This window comes from Dioscorea cayenensis, chromosome 6 (assembly GCF_009730915.1).
Source record: "Dioscorea cayenensis subsp. rotundata cultivar TDr96_F1 chromosome 6, TDr96_F1_v2_PseudoChromosome.rev07_lg8_w22 25.fasta, whole genome shotgun sequence".
Lineage (NCBI taxonomy): Eukaryota > Viridiplantae > Streptophyta > Magnoliopsida > Dioscoreales > Dioscoreaceae > Dioscorea > Dioscorea cayenensis.
In genome coordinates, this window is record NC_052476.1 from 16,023,385 (window position 1) to 16,048,131 (window position 24,747).

A 24,747-nucleotide genomic window follows, 5' to 3' on the forward strand; every position below is an offset into this window, starting at 1 on the left:
AACTCTTGCAAGAGTAGGATCCAACGGATCAATCATGGTTTAGCATCGGCCTTGTTCATGAGATAACGGAGTGCCGAGTGATCGGTGAATACAGTGACTCTCGATAAGATGAGGTATGGCCTCAACTTATCAAAAGCAAATGCCACTGTTAACAATTCTTTTTCTGTAGTTGTATAGTTCTCTTAAGCACTCGTAAGAGTCTTGCTAGTATAATAAATTGGTTAGAACTGTTTACCTTTCCTCTGACCCAAAAATTGCCCCAATAGCATAATCACTTGCATCGCAGATGAGCTCGAAGGGTTCATTCTAATCTGCTATGATCAAAATTGGTGCTTGTACTAATTTTTCTTTCAACAAATTAAAAGCAATCAAACAATAATTCCCGAAATGAAATAGGGCATCCTTTTCAAGGAGTTTTGTCAACGGTTGAGTGATCTTCGAAAAATCCTTGATGAATCTTCTGTAAAAACCCACATGCCCCAAGAAACTTTAAACTCCTTTCATATTTGTAGGTGGAAGGAGTTTTTCTATAACTTCAATATTTGCCTTGTCTACCTCCATTCCCACTTGGGAAATCTTATGACCAAGGACAATGCCTTCTTACACCATAATGTGACACTTCTCCCAATTAAGAACAAGATTTGTCTATTCACATTTCGTCAATACTCTCTCCAAGTTTTTTTAAACAAATGTCGAAGGAATCTCCAAATACTGAAAAGTCATCCATGAACACCTCCATGATGTCCTCTAGGAAATCATCAAAAATAGTAGTCATGCACCATTGGAATGTCGTCGGTGCATTCCATAACCCAAAAAGCATTCTTGTATAAGCAAAAGTACCGTAGGGGCAATTAAATGTTGTCTTTTCTTGATCTTCTGGAGTTATGGGGATTTGAAAGTATCCTGACATGCCATCAAGGAAGCAGTAAAACTGATGCCCAGCCAATTGCTCCAACATCTAATCAATAAATGGCAATGGAAAATGATCCTTTCGAGTTGCATCATTCAACCTTCTATAATCAATGCAGACACGCTAACCTGTAATTGTCCTGGTTGGAATTAATTCATTCCTTTCATTTTTCACCACCATCATTTCTCCTTTCTTTGGGACTACTTGAGTTGGGATCACCCATGCACTGTCGGAGATGGGATAAATGATTCCCGCATCCAGAAGTTTTATCACCTCTGCCTTGACAACTTCTTTCATGTTTGGGTTCAATCTTCTCTAAGGTTGATTCACAGACTTGTAAATTGTCCTCCATTAGGATTTTATGAGTGCAAAATGAGGGATTGATGCCTTTTATATCAAAAATCTTCCAAGGAATGACATATTTATGTCTCTTCAACATGCTTATAAGCTTGTCCTTTTGATCTGCAGTAAGATTTGAAGCCACAATAACATGGAGCTTTGATCCTTCCATTAGAAAAGCATATTCCAAATGTGTCGGCAAAGTTTTAAGCTCTAACTCGGGTGGTTCCTCAATAGATGGTCGCAATCTGCTCTCCCTCAATCTATAAATTTCCTCGAACTGTGATAAACCTTGCTCAAGAGCGTTCTCTAAACCATCCACTTGTGTATGTGATTCTGGATGATCTTCAATAAGAACTACATTCTCTATCTCACAAGCTTCCTGGATTGCCTTTGAAATACCCAATGAGAAAATCTCATGCTTTTGTTCTTGATGGAAAGAATCAAATTTAGCAAAGATCCTTTCCAAACTTCTGTCTATCTGGTAGCCCATGGTCAACAGTGCTGACTTTTCAAACTGATCTAACACACTTTCTAGCTCACAATTTGTAACCTGAATCTCATTAATGTGATCAACAACTGATTCTTTCCCAGAGTAGTTGCTTGTATGGTGCTCTTGCACGTAACAATATGTAGCTGGTTGTATTGCTAATAATTGCATCTTCAATTCTATGTTTTCAGCCATTCCTGTGATGGTGTCAAATACTTACGTTATGTTGATCATCTTTTCCTGGAATCAAAGAAAGAAAAACAAATCAGAATGATGAAAGAATAAGAAAGTATGAAATAGAACAAGTGATGAATATCTAAAATAGCAAAGTGCAAATGCTTCTAAAACGGCTATTTCCCGGCAACAGCGCCAGCACTAAGCCCTAGTCACAAGTAAGCCCCAGCACTAAGGATTACTTCAACACTTCACTCTGTTGCTTGCGCAACTAAGCCCCAGTGGAGTTTGCCTCTAGCACTTCACTCTATTGTGACTGCGAAGAACTCTTGAAATGTAGAGGTAGGATAAATCACATCGAAAGGAAAAGGGGACGTTCCGCTACCTCTCGACTCACCCTCTCGACCCTCTCCAACCTAGTTTTGTCTAACCCTCATGGTGTGTCACTCATCCACAAGGATTACCAAGATAGATTATCAACTCTAGTGTTATTCTAAGGGAAAATTCAATTCAACAAGCATTCAAGGTTGTAACTCAATTAAAAACATCAATTTAAGAAGCATAATAAAAGATCAATGAAACAAAATCATCCTAGGGTTTACAAGTCCAAGCATCCACTAGGAGTTTAGCTCTCTATGGAGCAAGATACAATCAATAATGAAATCGAATGTAAAAGCATGCAATCTATAAGAAAAACACCCTCGTAGTCTGTATCGATGGTCTTGTGGAGTTGCCTCGTTTTCTCCAAGGATCCCCTCATCAAGCCTAGGCCACACCTCGCCGAATGAAAGCCGACGAAATCTCCCCTAATAAATATCTTTCGAAGGAACGCGATGTCGAAGGCCGCAGACCCACTCCAAAGACCTAACTAAAGCCTCTCCAAACCCTAGCCACGTGCGCCTCCAAAGATGCGAAAAAGATTGAAAAAAGAATACCCAAAACGTCTAAAATCGTGGCTTAAATAGGGTTGGAATCGGGCATCCACATGGGCGTGTAAAATTTCCACACACGTGTGAATTTCCAGGACACTGATTTTCTGCAAGCTGTGAACAGTAACTGCTATAGTACTTTTGCTACAGTGGTTTATTACAGTAAATTAATGTAGTGCTCTGCCAAAATACTCCCGAATCCACATTTTTCATCGAGGCCACATGAATGGGCACACATTCATGCGGTAGATCGCGTCGCGTCTTCATGTAAACCTCATTGACGAAGATCTTGCTAGCATTGCACAAGTCGGAACACATGAGTGTGACTGCTTTTGTGCCCCTCCAATTTGTATGTTGGCTCGAGCACAATGGAGGCTAGCACATACTCACATGTTTTTTAGCACAACTTGTATCTTCACGTTTGTTCAATCCAAGACTTCATCAAAAATTGCATCCATGATCTACTTTTGGTTCCTTTCTTCCACACTTGTCTCCACAACCCTTCATGCACAAAAGAACACAAATACACAGGAATAAGCGATAAAATCAGAGAAAAGTAATACTCAATGTAAGAAAAGAATACTTCGTATTACTAATACACAAGCACTTATCAAGTTTCAGGGAAAATAAGAACAATCACAAAAATGACTCCAGCTAACTTATCTATTGATGAGATCTTAAAAGAAATTAGAAGATTTTGTGGTTAAAGAGGGTCATAGATTTTTATGCACATAAAATTAATAGTTGCATTGCAAAAGCTAGTGGTTAGTCAAGACGAAGCATCTTTTAGGATTAGTCTTTTTGAGACAAATCTCACTCAACATAACCATCACATTATCCACAATGAGAAAATGTGTTACAATATATATATATATATATATATATATATATATATAACAATTTGCTAATGAGCCATGAAAGAGAAATTAGGATAATTCCAAATCCAGGGAAGATTTGAAAGAATTTTGTTATCAACCCGAGTTAGCAAGAAATGACACTACAAAAAAATGTCCAGAAGCTTATTACACTCTAGACCATATTTTACAAATGGCCCCAAAATCTTAGATTCCCAAATGAATATGTGTTTAAAATGGCTTACATATGGATATATGAAAGCTAAAGCTTTTTGAGATGCAAAGCCATGAGTGTGATATCTTCAAGCAGAGATTACTCCCAATAGGATTCTGAAAACTACCTCTATTAGTTTTTTTTGGTGAGCACCAATAGGATGAGCAATTTCTTTACGGGGCTAATTTTGACTATAATCCGAGAAGAAGAAATGTTAAGGCTAAATGGATAAATTTCATTAGTTATTTATAAGTTGGATCATATATTCCCCCAAACTTCTTTGATTCAGTAGAACATCTTGGAGCACAATTGGCTTATATTTGAGAGGCAAAGCATATAATACGTTGTTGTATGCCCTTGATGTGAATAAAATTAATTATCTTATAAAATATAAATATAACTTTATAGGTACCTTAGAAAGTTGAAGAAGATCGTGAAAAATAGAACTAAGGTTGAAAGTTCCATATGCAAATGCTTAGTTGAAAAAGCATCATCATCATCATGTGCTTGTTATTTCAAGCCACATGTAAAGACAGCATTACAAGGTGCCGCGTAATGATAATAGTGAAGAAGATATAGTGGAACATCTTATGAATTTATCAATTTTCAAGCATTCTAGTAGAACATTAGGAAAAACAAAAATTAAATATCTTACAGAAGAGAATATTGGGCAGCTCAAATGTAAACCTTGTTGAATTGTCCGGAAGTGCAACCATTCATTTAGTATGGCTAACTATCGTTGAACAAAGAAATTTCTTAGGATACCTTTAACTCTATATTAATTGGTTCTTTTATTTGTCAATGAGTTATGCTCAGGAAATCTACAAATTGATGATAGACATATAGATGAGAAACTGGAGTGTGAATTTGAGATATGCTTCTAAAAGTTTGCTCAGATTCCCTCCAAAACATTTTGAATTGGTTTTTGAAAGACTTGTCAAAAAGACCATTTAAAAAGCCATAAGTCTTATAGTGGATGTCTTGTGAACGGATATAAATTTTATATAGAGTCACAATTCAGAAAGAGGAATAATGCATAGCATTATATGCATAAAAGGAATGCATTGCATTATATATTAGAGTAACTACTATGAATAGTTTATTGAGGTTTCATACTTAGCGTATACATGATAACTGTTGAAGAGAACTATCTTTTTAAATGTAATTAGTTTGATTCTACACCAAATGTGGGTAACAAATGTTCATCAATAATATAAAATTATGAATGTTAATCATAAGGTATCTTTAATAAGTGCGAACCAATTTTTCTTACCATTTAGACAGCTTAACTCAATTATACAATGTTTACTAAGTTAAGGTGTGACAAAGCTGGTTAGTGGCTAATGTTCAAAGTAAAAGTTAGATCTGTTTTTGGTGGTGGGGGAAGGGGTTGGCTCATGCCACACGTGATAATTGTGATGTTCTCGCATTCTTCAAGTTGTAGAGATTCGACCAATCAGTTGAGGCAAAGAGTTCCACTCGCATATTGTCATGGTGGTTGGGAGCCAGAGGGCGCGGGGGTTCATTCTGCACATGATAATAGTGACATATATTCTCGCATTCTACAACACGACGTACTCCATCACAATTAGTTCTGCACTAGCTGCATTACCCCGCCCATTATTATCATCTATTGCTCATGCATTTGTTGGGTTGTCCTCATCGTCTTTTATTTCTACTTCTTGTGCTAGTGAAGGAGGCTTACTACTCTTGCTAGTGGAACTTTGACATCATTCATGTATGACTTAGCCTTTCTTAGTGGGCGGGGAAGACCACACATACAGCTAATGAATAGAGCTTAAGTAATAGTATTTTTAGTTTTTATGTATAACCATTAGTTGTAATCAGATTATTTCATTTATCGGTGCTAATTTTGTAGATGAGAGATTAGTATCATGAATAGATGACGGCAGATGCATCGTATGATGATACAATTAGAGCTAGGTTCTTTTAGCGCATGCATTCTACTGCTCGTGACCAAGGTTGTCAAATCATGAATCGAATCGTGAATCGGACAACTCATTTTCCAAACCAGGAATTGAATTGAATCGTGAATCGGACGATTCAAAAATAACTAATAATAAGTCTTAAAATTTCATGGAAAATAGATTTCTTATATTTTTAATCCAAAATAAAATTAAATGTCTACTATTAAAATATGATCATTCACCTATACGTAGTAATTACTCTAGAACTTTGTCAATGAGAAACAAACAAAAACTGAATAAAAGTCTCAGAATTCAGCTAAGTCAAAGTCATCTTCATCTTCTTCCGCATCTTCAACATCATTGAATAAAACCAATTCCTCATCTTCCTCCTCATCCTCGTTATCATTAAAATCATCTTCGACTTAAACAACTTTGGTTTTTCTTGTTCTATGTGCATTCAAATTTCTTGGGCCTATTTAAAATATAAAAGGGTTAGCTTATTTGTTTTTATCTTGTGGTGTTTAACAACCTAAACAAAAAATTATCTCTCTTTCTTTTATTTGTTTGACCTCTTTCCTCAATGCTAAAGCATTCTTATACATCCATCCATGTATTATCATTCAGTAAGCAAGGCTCTTCTTGTTCTGTAATCCACTCATTATCAGAATCCATATCCGATAAGCATATTGGATCATAGGTTTGACCCTTCTCTTGCCTCTTGATTTGTCTCATTTAAAGTTGGATGTTGTACTTTACATAGAGTAGGGAATTTAACCTTTGTTGCTCTAATCGATTTCTTTTCTTGGAATATACATGCTCGAAAATGCTCTAATTTATTTCACACCCCGTTGCGCTACATGTTTGGCTCAATACACAAATTGCCAATTTTTGAAGTTCTTTGTATTGTTCACCATAGGTCTCCCACCACATAGCTACCAAAATTTATACGTTGTAGAATATATATATATATATATATAGGTTTCATCACTAAAAGAAACATTTAAATGAATAATTTCATAAAATTACCAGGTTGTTTTTTTTTTTATCTCTTGTTGCTATTGCCATGCTCATTCCAAACATGCCTTCAGCTTTTTTGAACTTCTCAAGTTGAGCATCAATCTTCACTCTTGTCTCCACATCTGGATACATCCTCTCAATGGTTTTATATAAACCCAATTTTACTTCCTCATCAGAATTAAAATTTGCATCAAAATGGAACCTATAAAAAAAATTAGTAATAGCTTAACAACTTCAATTAAAGCTATAAAATCTATTCATATACTCATAGGCTGATAGGCTCCTAATAAAACTAAAAAACTTACTTGGGATTCAAGTAGTAGGCTGCTACATATAATGGTCTATGAAGTTGCAAATTCCATCGATTGTCAATAATTTCCCAAACTTTCTTATACCTATGCAAGGCATTATTAAAGTTTTGAGCTATTTGTTCTTTAGCCCTATCCATATATTCATAAATATAACCCCATGGCGGGTTTTCCATCTCCATCAACCAACTTCAATACTTTCACAAGAGGAGTTACTGCAAAGAGACAAAATTTGACACTATTCCAAAATATTTTATCATGTAATATAATTTCCTCTACAATGATTGTAAAGTAATGAAAGCCGTTGCAAATCTAGTCATGGCTAGTCTCGCTAACTCTCCATCTTCTGAATATTTCCTAAATTGGTTAAGAACCAAAGAATAACGATATATAAAGACAATGATCTTTTTTGCTTTAGTTATTGTGTCACGAAATACAGTGATTTCACCAATGTCAGAGAGGATTAAGTCCAAGCAATGTGCAACACAAGGAGATCAAAACAAGCATTTTCTCTTATCCTCCAACATTAGTCCAACCGCAACATACGCCGAAACATTATCGGTTACCACCTGAACCACGTTCTCTTCTCCTATATCCTCAATCATTGAATCTAACAATTCAAATAATTTCTACGCATCCTTTGTAACATCTGAAGTGTCAATTGATTTCAAGAAAATAGTACCACTTGGACTATAAACAAGAAAATTAGTTAGTGTTTGGCTTCTATCATCTGTCCATCCATCAAACATTAATGAGCATTCCATTCTCTTCCACTCATCTTTAAACTTCTTCATATTGGCTTCAACAATTTCAACTTCTTTTTTTATGTAATAAACTCGAGCCTCATGATAACTAGGTGGCCCATACTCACCAACCGAATTCAACATTTGAATGAACAATGGGTTCTTCACTAAATTAAATGGTAAAGCATTACCATACAAAAATCTACATATATCTTGTATGACTGGTTCCCTTGGCTTGACCATTTCATTCATGGTTCCTTGTTGAGTCTTCCGATTTTTAAAGAGAAAAGGCTCCATCTTGATCTTCTTTGATTTGTCACTTGAACTTCCCATCTCAATAATACAATCATTTCTATCATTTTCTTTTCTTTTCATCCAAAATATTTTGGAACAACTCTCTAATTGCGATAGGAACATCATTACAAGAAGCAACTTCACCTTGTATTCTGGTAAGATGATGTTTCATTCTAATCACACCACCCAAATACTTATTTCAGCAATACTTGCATTTCAATCTCATTCTACTTTCATCAATCTTGCAACAACGTTCCCATGTAACATTAATCTTTTTATCTTTAGCTTTAGGAGCTATGCCAAAGTGGGGGCGAGGAGGATAAATTACTGGCAAGTGTGCTTGTTGCCGCTGGCAGAGAAAAGAATTAGGCCGACCACCACTAGAGAAGGAGGAATTGGGATAGAAATAACCGGTGTTGCCTTTCTATCTTGATGGCTGATTGAGGGAAGGAGAAACATTGACAATTTTAGGGGTTTTTTTAATATAACTTGAGTTATGGGCTTGGGCTTTTAACTTATAAATTAGATAAGATTTTAAATTTTTAAAAATTTGATAAGCACAACACAAAATAACCCAAATTTAATGTATTTTTGGCATCGGTGTGAATCGTGGATCGGACGATTAGAATCGAATCGTCCATGAATCGGATGATGCACACCAATTCAAAGTATGACTGATTCAAACCCCCGATACGTATTGTAGGGGGGGTTGAATCGAACTGAATCGCCGATACGAATCGGGAATCAGCCGATTCTAACAACTATGCTCGTGACACACATCTATACTAGTAATGATAATGATGTTGATCAACTTGATGATTCTAGTTTGTTTATTATTAATTAATATTTTTTGTTGAATAGATTTGTTGGAACAAATGCTGTCTATAAATTAGTGAAAGAAAATTATTATTTTATTTTTGGTGCCAAAACGTAAATGTAATTTATATTTTTAAAATATTTTTATAATAAAAATGGATTAAAAAAAACTATTTTTGTTTCTAATGTTAGAAAAAGATTTGAAATACATTTTTTTTTTTTTGTTTCAAATTCATTTCTAATGTGAGGAACAAAAGTAATTCTCTTTAGAATTCAATTTTTGAAATTTGTACCTGATTAAAAACAGATTTAGACCTTAGAAAAGGATTCGAAACAACTGCAACAGTCTAATCTATGTCAAATCTGTTTCCAAATTCTAAAAGTATCATTTTCGTTTCTTGTTCCATCAAAAGTTCATCTAATTTAAAAGTAGAAAATTCTTTCTATAAACTGAATTTTTAAAAAACCTCACTCTTTTAGTCACTCGCAACTGAATTTCATTAGGTTATCAACATAAAAGAGCACCAAATATCAATAACACAATTTCTACTCCGGCATTCTCCACTGCAATCATTAGTGTTTCTCTTTGAGTTGCAACACGACAAATTGTGCCTATTCCTCTTAATTCTGTTATCTCTACGATAATTGTTAAACACATGCTAGTCTTAAACACATGCACACTTTGAATTAGCAATTTATTGTCTTCATATCATATTAGAATTATAATGTCAGTTCGTCTTCCTTGCTCCGCAGAAATGTCCTTGTATCAATCAATACTTAGACTTTCCTTACAGTGTGATTATTATATAAAGTCTAACTCTTCACACTAATTGAAAGGTCCACAAGGAAAGCTGCACTAACTAAAACCAATGTTTTCCAAAGTCAAGGTCATCCTGCCCCACACGTATAGTAGCTGTTTTGTTTTGAACCAAGAACTTGCAAGATAGACCAGAAAGCTATGACTCTTATAGTCAGTCTTTTCTTCAAATTTCTTCTTTGAAGTTTCTCCTTTTCCACACAAATGCTTTAGAATTTTCTTTTACATAAATCTATATAAAACCCAAAGCTATACCTCTTCCATTGCAAGGCCCAAAGAAAGACAGGAGGATGAAGATGATGATAAGTGCTAACTTGTTATTGTTTCTTTTGATAGATTTTGCATCAAGTGCAGTGAATTCTCAGTTACTTTTCCAGGTATTTATGGATATTAATATCATCTTCTTGTTGTTGAGTTTGTATGAGTTTATATATAATATACTAACATAATTAAAATGATGGGGGGTGTTATAGGGATTCAATTGGGAGTCATGGAAAAAGGAAGGAGGGTGGTATAACTTTCTGAAGGATCATGTGCCAGATATTGCTGCTGCTGGAGTGACTCATGTCTGGCTTCCTCAGCCTGCCCAATCTGCTGATGATGCTCCGCAAGGTTGGTTTTCATCACCCTCCTTGGTTTATTATTTTTGTTTATTTTATTTTCTTTTTTTGAATGCCTAATATTCCTTAATTTTTGTTGCTACATAAATAAGTAATTAAAAGAAAACCATATTCATAAGAGAGTGTCAGTACTGAAACAATTTGAACCAAACTAGTTTTTTCCAACTTATCCCACAATCAAAACATTGTATTGGTTCTTGTTTCAGGTTACATACCAGGAAGGCTATATGATCTGAATGCATCAAAATATGGGAACCTTAATGAGTTGAAATCCCTTCTTGATGCACTGCACAGCAAACAAATCAAAGCTCTAGCAGACATTGTCATAAACCACAGATCTGCAGATAACAGCTGCAACTTTGAAGGAGGTACTTCAGACACCCGCCTTGACTGGGGGCTGCCGATGATTTGCCGTGACGATACAACATGCAGTGGCACTGGGAACCTAGACACCGGAGAAGGCTTTGGAGGAGCTCCGGATATTGACCATCTCGACATCAGAGTGCAAAATGAGCTCTCAGACTGGTTGAATTGGCTAAAATCTGACATTGGTTTTGATAGTTGGAGGCTAGATTTTGCCAAGGGATACTCAGCAGATATTGCAAAGATAAACATCAATCGAGCAAAGCCGGATTTCGTGGTTGGGGAGATTTGGAACTCATTGGCATATGATGGTTCAAAGCCTGTATACGATCAAGATGCACATAGGAATGATTTGCAAAGGTGGGTGAATGCAGTGGGTGGTCCTACAACTAGGGGTGGACATGGTCGGTAGAGGGTTTGAAAATGTGAGGCTCAAATATCTGACCCATATATTCGAGCAATTTTGGGCAGCAGTGTCGACCAGTGTTTTGATCCAAACCCGACCCATTTCGATCATTAAGCCAGGGCCACTCAACCCGACCTCAAAAATAAATAATTTTTTTATGAAAAAATTGAAATAACTAAATAAAACTACTACTACAACTCCCTAAAATTTTTTTCAAACATTTAAAAATACAACACAAAGTATTATAAATGGTTCAAATAAATTTATATAAATAAGTAGTATTATTATCAACAAATATTATATATATAATTATATATATTATAAATAATATATGATATATATATTATTTATTTATTCGAGTCGGTAGAGCCGAGTCGGGGTCAAAATTCATCCGACCCAAACCCACTGAAATTCAATCAGTAAAGATTTGAGCCCAACGCGCTTTTTAGCAACTTTCTAAAGCCCAGGGCTCAGTATTTTTTTGAGTGGGTTCAGCCAACTCCATGGGTCCTGACCCATGTCCACCCCTACCTACAACAGCATTTGATTTCACAACAAAAGGCATCCTTAATTCTGCAGTCCAAGATGAATTATGGAGATTGAAAGATTCCAATGGGAATCCACCAGGATTTATTGGGATTTCACCAGATAAAGCAGTCACCTTCATTGATAACCATGATACCGGCTCTACTCAGAACCAATGGCCCTTCCCTTCCGACAAAGTTATGCAGGGCTATACTTACATTCTTACACATCCTGGGATTCCATCTATTGTGAGTTTTTTTTTTCAACTTTTCATTGTTTTCAATCACAAATAGAATATGTTAGAATTATTAAGGTTTATTGTTCGTGTCTCCTTTCTAACACTTAAAAAGTTTCTTGGCTATATAGAACTCATCTATTAGTGTTTAATTTGAATATTTCTATGAAAACTTTTAAAATAATAGTATCCATTAAGGTAATAGCACTAGTATATATCTAAACATAAATTTAAAATGAGGTTCCAGATACATACCTTTAAAATCTTTGTGATCTCAATGTGCAGTTCTATGACCACCTCTTTGACTGGGGCTTGAAGGAGCAAATAACTAAATTGGCAACAATCAGGATCAGGAATGGGATCACTCCAAGAAGCAGTGTCCGTATCATAACTGCTGAAAATGATCTCTACTTGGCAGCAATTGATGAGAAAATTATTGCTAAAATTGGATCTAGATATGATGTAGGTAATCTAGTTCCTTCAAATTTTCAAATTGCAACATCAGGGAATGACTATTGTGTGTGGGAGAAAACTTGATTATTGCATATTATGGTGATACTTCTTTTGTCTTGTGCTTGTCTTTGATCATATAAATAAAGTTCCTCTTCCATATTGGTCTTCTAAGTGATTATTTTTTATGCAAAAATTAGTAATTAATTTTTTTCTTTTATAAAAATGATGTCTATTTGTATACCTCTCATAGCAAAAGTAAATTAAAAAAAAAAAACAAACAAACAAACAAAATTTTGGTGTATTAGCACTCAGTCATCTTCACAAGGTGCTTGTGTCCTATATAGAAGATGAGTTTGAACTTCAACTCACTTATGGTGATGGTAGTATTTGTACATGTTCTAGATCTAATTTATCTATACTTTTTTTAAAAATGTCAATTAAAAGATAAATAAATTTATTAAAAAACTATTCTTTACTCTCTTATCTAGTTTTATTTTAGGATAAGAAAAATTTGAGGAAAATAAAATATTAATTTATATTTTGATAAAATTTATAAATTGATTTTCAACTATAACAATATGTAAACAAAATTAGAACTTTTTTATAGAAGAATATTAATGAATATAATTTATATAAAATAATTTTCTCTAATATATTAATGTATTCAATTCAACATAGTTGTTTTACCTGGGTAAAATAAATCTTTTATTACAGATTTTATACTCAGAGGATTAGATGGTTTAATTTTCTTTAATTAAACCATGTGAAACATTGCCTAAATGTAAAATACCTTAACTTTTAAAAAGCACTCATTTTTAAATATGATGATTGCTGAGATAAATTTTTTTTGTTATACCTAAAGTTTTATTTCAAATTATTGAACCTAACCCGAAGCTACTTAAGAAATATCTTTATTAGTTTTTATTTGACTAGAAAAACTTCATCATATATATATATATATATATATTGGCTCGATGCTCATTACATTTATTACAATATAATATCCCGAATTGATATTTGTTTTTTTTAATAATAGAATTGATATTTGTAGATGAGAAGATGAAGAAAAGAATAATTTATCTTTGAAAATAATAATAAATGATCTAAATACCATTATATACAATTTTTTAATAATAACAAAAAATAAATAACTTAACCACTACAAGGAAAAAAAGGCTTTTACAACACAAAATAACCAACCTCTTGTTTGGTTCAAAAAAGGACAAGGGAGGGAGAGAAGAATGAAGGGTTTAAAAAAGTATTATGTTTGGTTCAATGGAGGAGTGTGGAAGAAATAATTTTTTTTTTTTTGGTTAGAAGGAGAAGTGAGAAGTGAGAAGAGGTGTGACATATTTTACTAATTTGCATTTTTATATAAAATCCATCATAATTACTTATATATATATACATTTAGGATTATTTTTTACAAATTTTTGTTAATATTAATATTAATAATATTATTTATACAAATAATAATATTATTATTAAACTATTACTATAATCACTTATTTTTTTAAATATTTTTTGGTGTGTTTTACAAATGTTTTGTATAATTTTATTTCATTATTATTAATCTCAAAAATATTATATTATTATTATTATTAATTTTAAATTGAGACATTAAAAAAAACATGAGAGATATGAAATTTGTTTTAAAGAATTATTATGGTGATTTCTCAAATTGATGGAAGTCAATATGGTCTTTTTATATAGGTTTTAAGTTTAAAATTTTTCAATAATTTCATCTCTCCAAACTCTTTCTTCTTGTTACTCCCCCAACCAAACAACCATTATTATTCCCCACTTCTTGTTACCCCTCCAAAATCACTCAACCAAACACGGGTGAAATGTATCACAAAATTTGATCAGTGTTGTAGAGCATTGAAAATTTGTACACGCATTGGCGGCAAAGCCATAGAAATCTATACACATAGGAGCAGCAAATGCATGGGTTCTCGAGCTTGTATGTTGATGCGGGTTTGTCCGTACTTGCTTAGTTTATGGACAAGAAGAAGATGAAGGAGATGTGGTTGCTTCATCAATGTTTTTGCTTAAAGATAGAACAAGTAAGTGATGTTACACACATTCGTCCCATTTCCCTATAATAAAAAGAAAAAAAAACTAGGAACAATTGATCTAATGCTCTGACATATAACTGTTGGGTTTTGGACAACACATTATGTAGGGATCTAAGGATATATATGTGCACAAGTTTTGTAGAGACGTACACAAATAACATTTATAATTGTGTATATCTTATCATATTCAATTTTGAATGGACCCAATTGTGGTGATATAATTAAAGTTTGGATATGGTCCTAATTATCTAATTTTAAATTTGTGGATTTACATATTAATCATATGTTGTGTAAAATTTTTGGGGGCAAAATTGACAAGTGTATGATGGGTAGACTTGTAATTAGCTCTATAAAGATTTCTTATAAATAGGGTGTGAGCATGAAACGATCTGAGATTCAGAATTAGGTTTTTCTGAATTAGGTTCCCATCTCCTTCTTTGCGTGTGATCTGTTAGAAGAACCATAAGATCAATTATCATCATCATTGGATTCAAGTGCAGGTACGTTTCTGCAATTCATATTATTCTCAAATAATTTTTAATCAAGAAGATCCTAGCTTTTTAAAGAGATTATTCTCATTGTCAAATCCATCAAGTTCCATCAAGTCATGCCAGAGACATTTTGTTTTGGAATTATTTTGGATTTGTGGTCAATTAGATCTTTTCGATTAAATCTTAATACTTAAATTTATTGAGTTATATATATATATATATATATATATATATAATTTGTTTTGGATGTTTGGGTTGGTTTGCATGCTAATATAAAATTAAATTAAGTAATATATATATATATATATATATATATATTTGTGTGTGTGTGGCGATCTCAGTGTAGAAATTGTTTGACTCCGTTAACATTTATATGTGATGAGTGTGATAAATTTGATATTAATATATATGCTGGATTTAAATTTTTATTCTTTGAGAAATCTTCAAGTCTTTGAGAATCCATTGGATAACATATATATACATATTTAATTAATGTATATTGTTTATGTTGAGTTGAAGTCTTTAAGAATCATGCTAATGCGCTTTCTATATAGATAGAATATCATGAATTCTTTAATAGATCATGCTACTTATGGATTTCAATACATGCTTATATTTACTTTTATTAAGTTAATTTCTATTATTACCAAAATCAAGGTGCATGAGCATAATTAATCATTTATATTAATTTAAATTTTACTTTGATTTGGATTAGGATAATATTTGAGTTTTAATTTAATTGTTAAGGTTTATTATCATGAGATTAATTTTTGTCCATGATTATAAAGTTATTTTAATAATCATCAGGAAAATAACAACTTTAGAGTTGTTTTTATAAGCTTTCTTGGATATTTACTGCAATTGGTAGAAGCAGCATCGTTACCAAAGTGATCTCTGTTGTGAAAACTTTTTGTTTGTAAATAACCATGGTGTTAGTGCATGCTTATTCTCATGCGGACAACATGTCGGCCCAAAGTATAACTGTTGTCTGGCAGAGACTTGTTTGCACATGTGGTAATAGTTATAAAGTGTCTATTGTGAGTAGTCGGCCCAAAGGAAGACTTTATACTTGACAATATTTTATTATAAAACCTTGATTACTGCAACAAGTTAATTACTAGTGAATTGAATCTCTGTCCAAAGACTAGATTTAATGTCACTAGATTAACTTGAAGATGGGTTGTTTTTATTTGTATGTTTTGATTATTAGACCTCTAGTTAATTTTAAGTGAGCTAATTATTGATTATTGCTCTTTGTACAATTGACATCATGAGTGTTAATGATGTGTTTACTACACTCAATGGCATTCCTATGCTTAACGGCACAAATTTCAAGACTTAGAAAAACAAGGTGACACTTGTTTTGGGATGTATGGATCTGGACTATGCATTAAGAGAACCATGTCCTGCACCTCTTACAGATCAAAGCTCTCTTGAGGATAGGAGAGTTTTTGAGATGTGGGAGTGGTCTAACCCCATAGGTCTAATGATCATAAAGAATACAATCACAGAGGCTTTTCTGGACACTGCGTCTGATAAAAAGGACATTAAGCAGTTCCTTGACACCCTATAAGAACGCTTCATAAGAAGTGATAAGGTAGAGACTAGTGCTACACTGAGGAAACTAGTCTCCATGAGGTATAAGGGTGATCGGAATATACGAGAGTACATCCTTGATATGTGTCATCTAGCTGGGAAATTAAAGAGTTTGAAATTTTAACTACCAGAAGATGTTCTAGTGCATTTAGTGTTGATTTCCATCCCTCCTCAATTCAGTTAGTTTGAAGTGAATTATAACTGTTAAAAGGAAAAATGGACAATAAATGAACTCATTTCACATTTAGCACAAGAAGAATATCGGATAAAGCAACGTGAGGTTGAGAGTGTTAATTTTGCATCTTCAAGCCCTAAGAACAAGAGCAAGAGTTCATAGTAGTTCTATGAATATTAAACTTATAAGGATAAACTCCATTGTTGTAGATTTGCATGCATTAGCACCTATAATTTTTAATAAGCATGTCTCTTATATGGTCGACATTAGTAGAGATGCTTTGATTAATAGGAGTTTGTATTTAGTTGGTTTAATATTTGTATTGATGTCATGACATTTTTTAACATTTTTTTTTTTATGAAATTTCTACTTTATTCATTATTTTACTCTAAACTATGATCATATAAAGTTTTTAAAGTTAGACAAGTTGGAAATAGACAAGCGTAGATCACATTGGCTTGTAATTTGCATGCTACACATTCACACTTGATCTATGTCATTAGTTAAGTCGGTATATGTGATCAATGTGGGTTTAGTTGCATTGTACTGGCAACGACTGCCCCTTTGTTCCATGTTTAGATAAGACTGATGGACAAGATTGATTTAGGTAATTTTTCAGTTGTGATCACAATTTGGTTATTGAAAATAATTTATACACAATTTTTGAATTCCCGAAGGTGTATGATTGTATGGTCCAAGTGGGAGATTGTTGGGTTTTGGACCACACATTATATAGGGATCTAAGGATATATATGTGCACAAGTTTTGTAGAGACGTACACAAATAACATTTATAATTGTGTATATCTTATCATATTCAATTTTGAATGGACCTAATTGTGGTGATATAATTAAAGTTTGGATAGGGTCCTAATTAACTAATTTTAAGTTTGTGGATTTACATATTAATCATATGTTGTGTAGAATTTTTGGGGGCAAAATTGACAAATCTATGATTGACAGACTTGTAATTAGCCCCTATAAAGATTTCTTATAAATAGGGTGTGGTCCCTGACTGAGCATGCAACAATCTGAGATTTAGAATTAGGTTTTTCTGAATTAGGTTCCCAACTCCTTCTTTGCGTGTGATCTGTTAGAAGAACTACAAGGCCCAATTATCATCATCATTGGATTTAAGTGCAGGTACGCTTCCGGAATTTATGTTATTCCCAAATAATTTTCAATCAAGATGATCCTGGTTTTTTTATAGGGATTATTCTCATTGGCAAATCCATCAAGTTCCATCAATAACATCGTAAATAATATCATATTTATAAGTCATAAACCATAAGGCTTAAACTTCTTAGCAAAGTTTCTAAAAAAAATAATATAATTACATAAATTTAGAATTAATGTTAAATTGGTGGTGATTGATCACTTGTGGATGCAAGCTCAAGCTTGTCATATGGTCATCAAAATTATAATCAAAATTTTGGTTAGAATTATGGATAGAATACTAACTTGATTAAAATTCAATGAGAGCCGAACTATAGTCTACCATAATAAATGATAGAAATATCTTTAATTGAAACTTTTTTAATTTCATTTTTCATGTCTCTTTAAGATAATAAAACACCTTAAAAAAATTTTAAAAAAAATATGTCATGCTTGGGACAGGCCAACCGAACCCGGCACGTGGATAAACGCCCGCAGTTCCACAGGCATGAGCCCAATAAACTTGTAATGCCTCATAACCCAATTTAGTAAAAAAGAAAATAACATTATAACAAAAAACTAGTACAACTCAAGGAATATGATAAGTTCTTGTATATTAGTAATACGAAGTATTCTTTTCTTACATTGAGCATGTAGGGTTGTGGAGATAATTGTGGAAGAAAGGAACCAAAAGTAGATCATGGATGCAATTTTTTATGAAGTTCTTGGATTGAACAAATGTGAAGACACAAGTTGTGCTCAAAGACATTTAGGTGTGTGCCAACCTCCATTGTGTTCATGAAAATATACAAATTGGAGGGGCACAAAGGCAATCATACTCATATGTTCCGACTTGTGCAATACTAGCTAGATCTTCATCAATGTGATTTCATGAAAGAAGCAACGCGATCTACCTCATGGATGTGTGTCCATTCATGTGGCCTCGATGAAAAGTGTGGATTCGGGAGTATTTTGTCAAAGTACTATAGTAGTATTGTAGCAAATCACAGTAACAAAACACTATAGCATTTACTTTTCACAGCTCACAGAAAGTCAATTTCTGGAAATTCACACTAGCGTGTGGAAATTCCACACGCCCTTGTGGATGCCCGATTCCAGCCCCTATAAAAGCCGTGATTTGGGATTCTTTTCCTATTCTTTTCTCATCTTTTCCCTATCATTTGGAGGCTCTCACGGCTAGGGTTTGGAGAGGCTTTGGCTAGGTCTTTGGAGTGGTTCTATAGCCTTCGACACAACGTTCCTTTGGAAGATAGTTATTGGGGAAGCTTTCATCGATATCGATTAGGCGAGGCGTGCCCTAGGCTTGATGAGGGAACCCTTGGAGAAGACGAGGCAACTCTACAAGACCATCGATAAGGACTACGAGGGGGTTTTACTTATGGATTGCATGCTTTTACATTTGATTTCATTATTGATTGTATCTTGCTCCATGGAGAGCTAAACCCTTAGTGGGTGCTTGGACTTGTAAACCGTAGGATGATTTTGTTTCACTGATCTTTCATTATGTTTCTTTAATTGATGTTTTTAATTGAGTTCTAACCTTGAATGCTTGTTGAATTGATTTTTCCTTAGAGTGACACTAGGGTTGAGAATCTATCTTGGTAATCCTTGTGGATGGGTGACACACCGTGAGGGTTAGACAAAGCTAGGTTGGAGAGGGTCGAGAGGGTGAGTCAAGAAGTAGTGGGACGTCCCTTTTCCCATCCGATGTGATTTATCCTACCTCCACGTTCCAAGAGTTCTTTGCGGTCACAATAGAGTGAAGTGCTAAAAGACAAACTCCACTGGGGCTTAGTTGCGCTAGCAACAGAGTGAAGTGTTGAAGTATTCCTTAATGCTGGGGCTTAATTACGACTAGAGGTCTTTCGCCTGGACCCAAGGGTTAGATCTATATTAGGGAATAGGGTTTATCACTTGGAATCCCCAAATCTTCATGCAACCCCACACAATGTGAGGCATCAAGAGTATTCCTTTCCGCTGGGGAATAGTGTGAGGGTTAGTCATGGTTGACCTTAGGTTTAGGACCATGTGTCTCAGGAAACATAATGATTGGTCTTGCACTTGAAACAATAGTCCTAGGGTGAGCAATGTCTGGGTGACCTATTTTCTATCGATTGCCTCTCCTATTATTCTATTGCGTCTCTTTTCTTCTTTACTTTATTTCTATTTGTATTGATATTGTTCACACCACTCTTAAATCATCTTCACTATAGCTAAATAGCAATACTTATGTTTCTGAGCACTATTCCCTGTGGATACAACTACCCACTTACCAGAGTACTTTATTACTTTGAGAGTCCATGCACTTACAGGTACGCACTCGCAAGGGATGTGTTAGAATACATCAAAGGTTTAAATACATAATTGACAAGGATACATAAATGTCCTAAAGTGCAGGATTTAGTGTCCATACAACCAAATACAATAATGCAAGATGCAACTCCAAAGAAGAACACATCTATTGGTAGCACACTAAGCAGTCCCTGGGTCTACTACTCTTGATCTGAATAAAACAACTTTATGAGCTCACTAACACATTAAGTAATTCAAAATTTTGAAAACAAACAAAAACTTAAATCTGAATAATAAAGAGTAATCAAGGCTAAAACTACAGTTTGCCAACACTTTTAAATGAATAACAACTGGGAAGAAAAAATTCGAATAAGTATTTCATTATCCTAAAACATTTTAGTCAAAAGGAATATTAGATCCAAACTGTAAACAAAAGATAATAGGTTCTTAGATTATAGAGTATATCTCCAAATTTACTTTTGATGTCAGAGGTCATTTTTTTCCTCTCAGTGACTCGAGCCAGAATAACAAAGTCATTTATATACCCTTGGTGACCCAAGACTAAATATCAGAGGTTGTTATTATTTTATTGACGGACTGAAGTGAAAGTGCAGTGTCATTTTTTCAAAATATTATTATCGACAAAGTCAGTATTTAATCCCCACTGACAAGGTTGAGTATAGTTTATTTAGAGACAAAAATACTCAAGCAAATCTTATAATCACAGTACAAAAATGTTCACAAAATTTCGCAAACATACATGTCACTAAAGATACAAAATTTCAAGCTAACAAAGTCACCAATATCTTGATAATTCCACTTTCGAGAAAATAACATTGATTTTTAAAATAAATAACTAAAACAATGATTATGTGTTGTTGTGTAAAGGAACAAAGCTAATAGACATGAATAGCGATCAAGTTTACCAAGTAAAGACACTTTTGTAAAGTACCTTTTCTACTTTCTTAAAACATCATTTCCACAAAGAATGTAGAACAATCTTTACATCCCACTCTCATCATTGGGTCAGCCTAGGTCGGCCCAGCATAGAAAATTGATGGGCCTTATGAATCATTTGGACCGGCCTTATGAAACCCATGAACCAACTCATGGGCTTGGTTTCTTCAATTGATTATTGGATCGGGCTCGAATTGGCCCGTTGTTATTTTCTTTTTTTAACATTTTTACTTAATTAAACTTTATGATGATTTTAAAAAAAAAAAATAAAATATAAAAACTAATAATTTTATTAATTGATTAGTATTATTACATTTTTACTTGAGAAAAATATTGCATCATTACAATATAAGTGCATCTCTACTAGGTTGGCTACTACTCATTTGTCAATCTCATGCATTTTTCTCAAGTTATAATGATACAAAAATAAAAATTATAAAAACACTTAATATTTGGGAAGAACTACTAACAGGTTTAATTTATTGTTAGTTTTTAATGTTTAATATTTTAATATTTTTAATTAAAAATAAAAAATATTTAATGATAATTCCAATGGGAAAAGATCATAAGCTGAATCATTGGATCAACCCAAAAAAAAATCCAAAAGGGTCAGCCCACATCACTTAAAAATTATATTTATATCTAATCTAAGGTTTGTTTGGGTTGGACTTTGGATTGACCCTTCAACATTGACTTTAGATCAAGCTTGGATCAAGCTTGTATCAGTCCATGAGGCTTGGGTCAAATGATGAGAGTGATACAGCCTTAACGCATCGTCTCATTAAGATTATATAAAATATTTTTTCCACAAAATCAAGCTCATAAGAATTGAATGGATCCCAAGTTCTTGAGGAACTAGATGTATGCTAAAAAGCACAAGAATAAGAAGGAAGGCTTGGCAAGTGAGGCATAGTAGTGAAGAGGACATTCAACACCATGGAGGCATAGTAATGTAGAAGGCATTCAACCTCAGAAGAACCAAAATAGTTTGCGATAGGATGAAACCCAATACAACCCTTTGCCACAAAAGGCAATGAAATGAGACAATTTCACAATGGATGATTAAAATATAAAAGTTACATTACAATTAATTCTAAAATAATTCTTCATCTTTTCTTTTATTTTTCTCAACCTCCATATCTTCATCATATTTATCTTCCTCTTCATCTGGTTCATCTTCTTCCTCTTCTATCATAGTGGTAAGAACTGGTTGATGACCTTGTAGTGTGAGATCTATAACATTAGATAAGTTAACAAAGAGATTTTATGTCATTCAAATTTTCATGTAATAGGGGAAGAACATCAAAAGTAATAATAGCATGCCTGACTTTAATTTCATCCATTTGGTATGGAGGGATGTCCTTTTCTTATCATTATGCCTCGATTGTCCTTCTTGCTTTTATTTTGTATACTATCATCCAATCAACTTTGCCCGCTTTCTTCTAGGATATTCAAAATAGTACACTTGAATTGCCTATTGTGCTAAGATAATAGGGTTATACTTTGTGTAAAAATCACTTTATGTTAATTTGAGTGCACTAAACTAAGCATATTGAAAGCATATCAAATTTATATTGTATATTAATAACTTACCATGTTTATGTTTTTATATGATACATAGGCACATCATTCTTGATTAAGGATCATGAATGAATGGTTAAAATATCTTGCCATCCAACCAATGCATAAGGTTAAAACATACAATGGTTATTGTGCAAATGGCTATAAATTTCATACATAAACCATGGATCTTATAAGAGCACAATGAATAATTAAGCATGCATTAAGGGATCCAATTTATGTGCTAGTGAGCTCGAATATTTTGGGAAGTTGGTTGAGGTGGTAAAACTGAAGTATCAAGGATGGCCAATAAAAGAGGTCGTATTGTTTAAATGCCTATGGTTTGATCCGACCCTACAAATTGGTACTATGATTCACCGGCAATATTAGTTCATTGATGTTCATAAGAATAAAGCATTTACAAATATGAACCATTTATTCTTGCAACTCAAGCTGCACAAGTTTTTAATTCACTATATCCTTCATTAAAGAGATCTTGTAATGATTGGTTGGTTGTTTGTGCAAGTAAAGATAGATCTATTGTGGAGGTAGTTGGATTACATGCATCATCAATTTGTAATAATTTTCAAGAAAACAAAGTACAAGTACATGAAATTGAAAATCATGAGGAAGAAGTATCTCTAAATTCTTTTGATGGTGCATTCATTGAAATTGATGGTATGGATATTGAGGAAGAGGTATGCCAAGAAGGAGAAGAGAGCAAAAAAGATGATGAAGATGAAGAAAAGGAAGATGACATAGATGCTTTTGATAAAGAAGATGAATAGTAAAATATAATGTGATGTGTAAACTAATTTTTTTTAATTTCACTTTGCAAGGACTATAAGTAGGATGTGTTTATTTAAGTTTTTTATTTTTATTGTTGCAAATGCTTGATAGTTATATATTATGAATTTGTATTTTTAATGTTGAGTTTATATATATATTTTTTTTTTATAGATATGGCTAGAAGAAGACGTTCATCTAATCGTTGGGGAAGTAGTATGGCTACATCTCAGGTTGATTCCACAACAGCATCTACGTCATCTTTAGCTACTGTAGTATAGAGCGAAACTGCTCCCCCTACTATTTATGCTTATACTACTATTCTTGCTCCTATGTTTATGCCATCTACTATGGCTCCTACTACAGATTCTGTGCCTCCTTCTACAAGTACTACGTTTAGCTACTATTGCACCTACTACAGTAGCATCCACTTCTACTAGTTTTGCTCCTATTGAGGGTGCATCTATAGGTGATGGTGGCCCTTCTTGCTGGGTTCGTATTTATGTATTGTCTGACAGGTAAAAACATCTATGGCAAGAAAGCAAGAAAAAAAATTTACATGCGCATTTTCGTATCATAAAATCATGGTTCACAAGCATCAAGCTTGTATCCATAGTCATTTCTAGTAGTGCTAAATCAGCTTCCCCATCACATTCAGCATCTACGATCCCCCAAGTGATTGTGTCTGAGATGGAGGGACATGAAAAAGAAAATGATAGAGTTGGAAAGAGCAAAACCAAAGTTTGATGCATCATAATCAGAACATGATGAGACAGATGCTCCGTGAGTGGAAGTGTATGTAAAGGATGATGCAGTCTGGATTACCGTTGGATGGACCATGCCAAACATCGTAGCCTCAGGAGGATGAGGATGATGATGATGATGATGATGATGATGATGATGATGATGATGACCTATAGTTATAGAATGGCTTTTTTTCATTTTGTTTTGTGGACATTACTAGTACTATGTTATATTTTGTGCATGTTACTATTACTACTTTTATTAATATGTTATATTTTGTTGAATACATTAGAATTTATATGTGTGCTATATTTTATTAAGATATAGTGTTAGGATTCATTGATGTACAGGGTATTAGCGAATTTGTATTGGATTTGTCATAAAACCAAAATTCTATTGCAAATTTATTACAAATTTACAATTAATTTGCAAGGGACTTATTATGGATCCAATGCAAA

General features: G+C 33.5%; 1 protein-coding gene across 1 annotated transcript; it reads left to right on the top strand.

Moving 5' to 3' along the window:
* The first annotated feature begins 9,806 nt into the window (after positions 1–9,806).
* LOC120262849 (alpha-amylase isozyme 3C-like) lies at positions 9,807–12,594 on the top strand. Its single transcript, XM_039270750.1, has 5 exons — positions 9,807–10,210; positions 10,307–10,445; positions 10,660–11,211; positions 11,763–11,995; positions 12,268–12,594. The coding sequence occupies exons 1-5, from the start codon at positions 10,124–10,126 to the stop codon at positions 12,517–12,519; spliced, it is 1,263 nt and encodes a 420-aa protein (XP_039126684.1). The 5' UTR covers positions 9,807–10,123; the 3' UTR covers positions 12,520–12,594.
* Positions 12,595–24,747: the final 12,153 nt, after the last annotated feature.

What these genes read in the sequence shown, in the direction of transcription:
- LOC120262849 (XM_039270750.1), top strand. Translation starts at nt 10,124, where the DNA reads ATGAAGATGATGATAAGTGCTAACTTGTTATTGTTTCTTTTGATAGAT. An exon ending in TGCTGATGATGCTCCGCAAG is followed by an intron (nt 10,446 to 10,659) that starts GTTGGTTTTCAT and finishes TTCTTGTTTCAG; the next exon opens with GTTACATACCAGGAAGGCTA. An exon ending in GGGTGGTCCTACAACTAGGG is followed by an intron (nt 11,212 to 11,762) that starts GTGGACATGGTC and finishes TACCTACAACAG; the next exon opens with CATTTGATTTCACAACAAAA.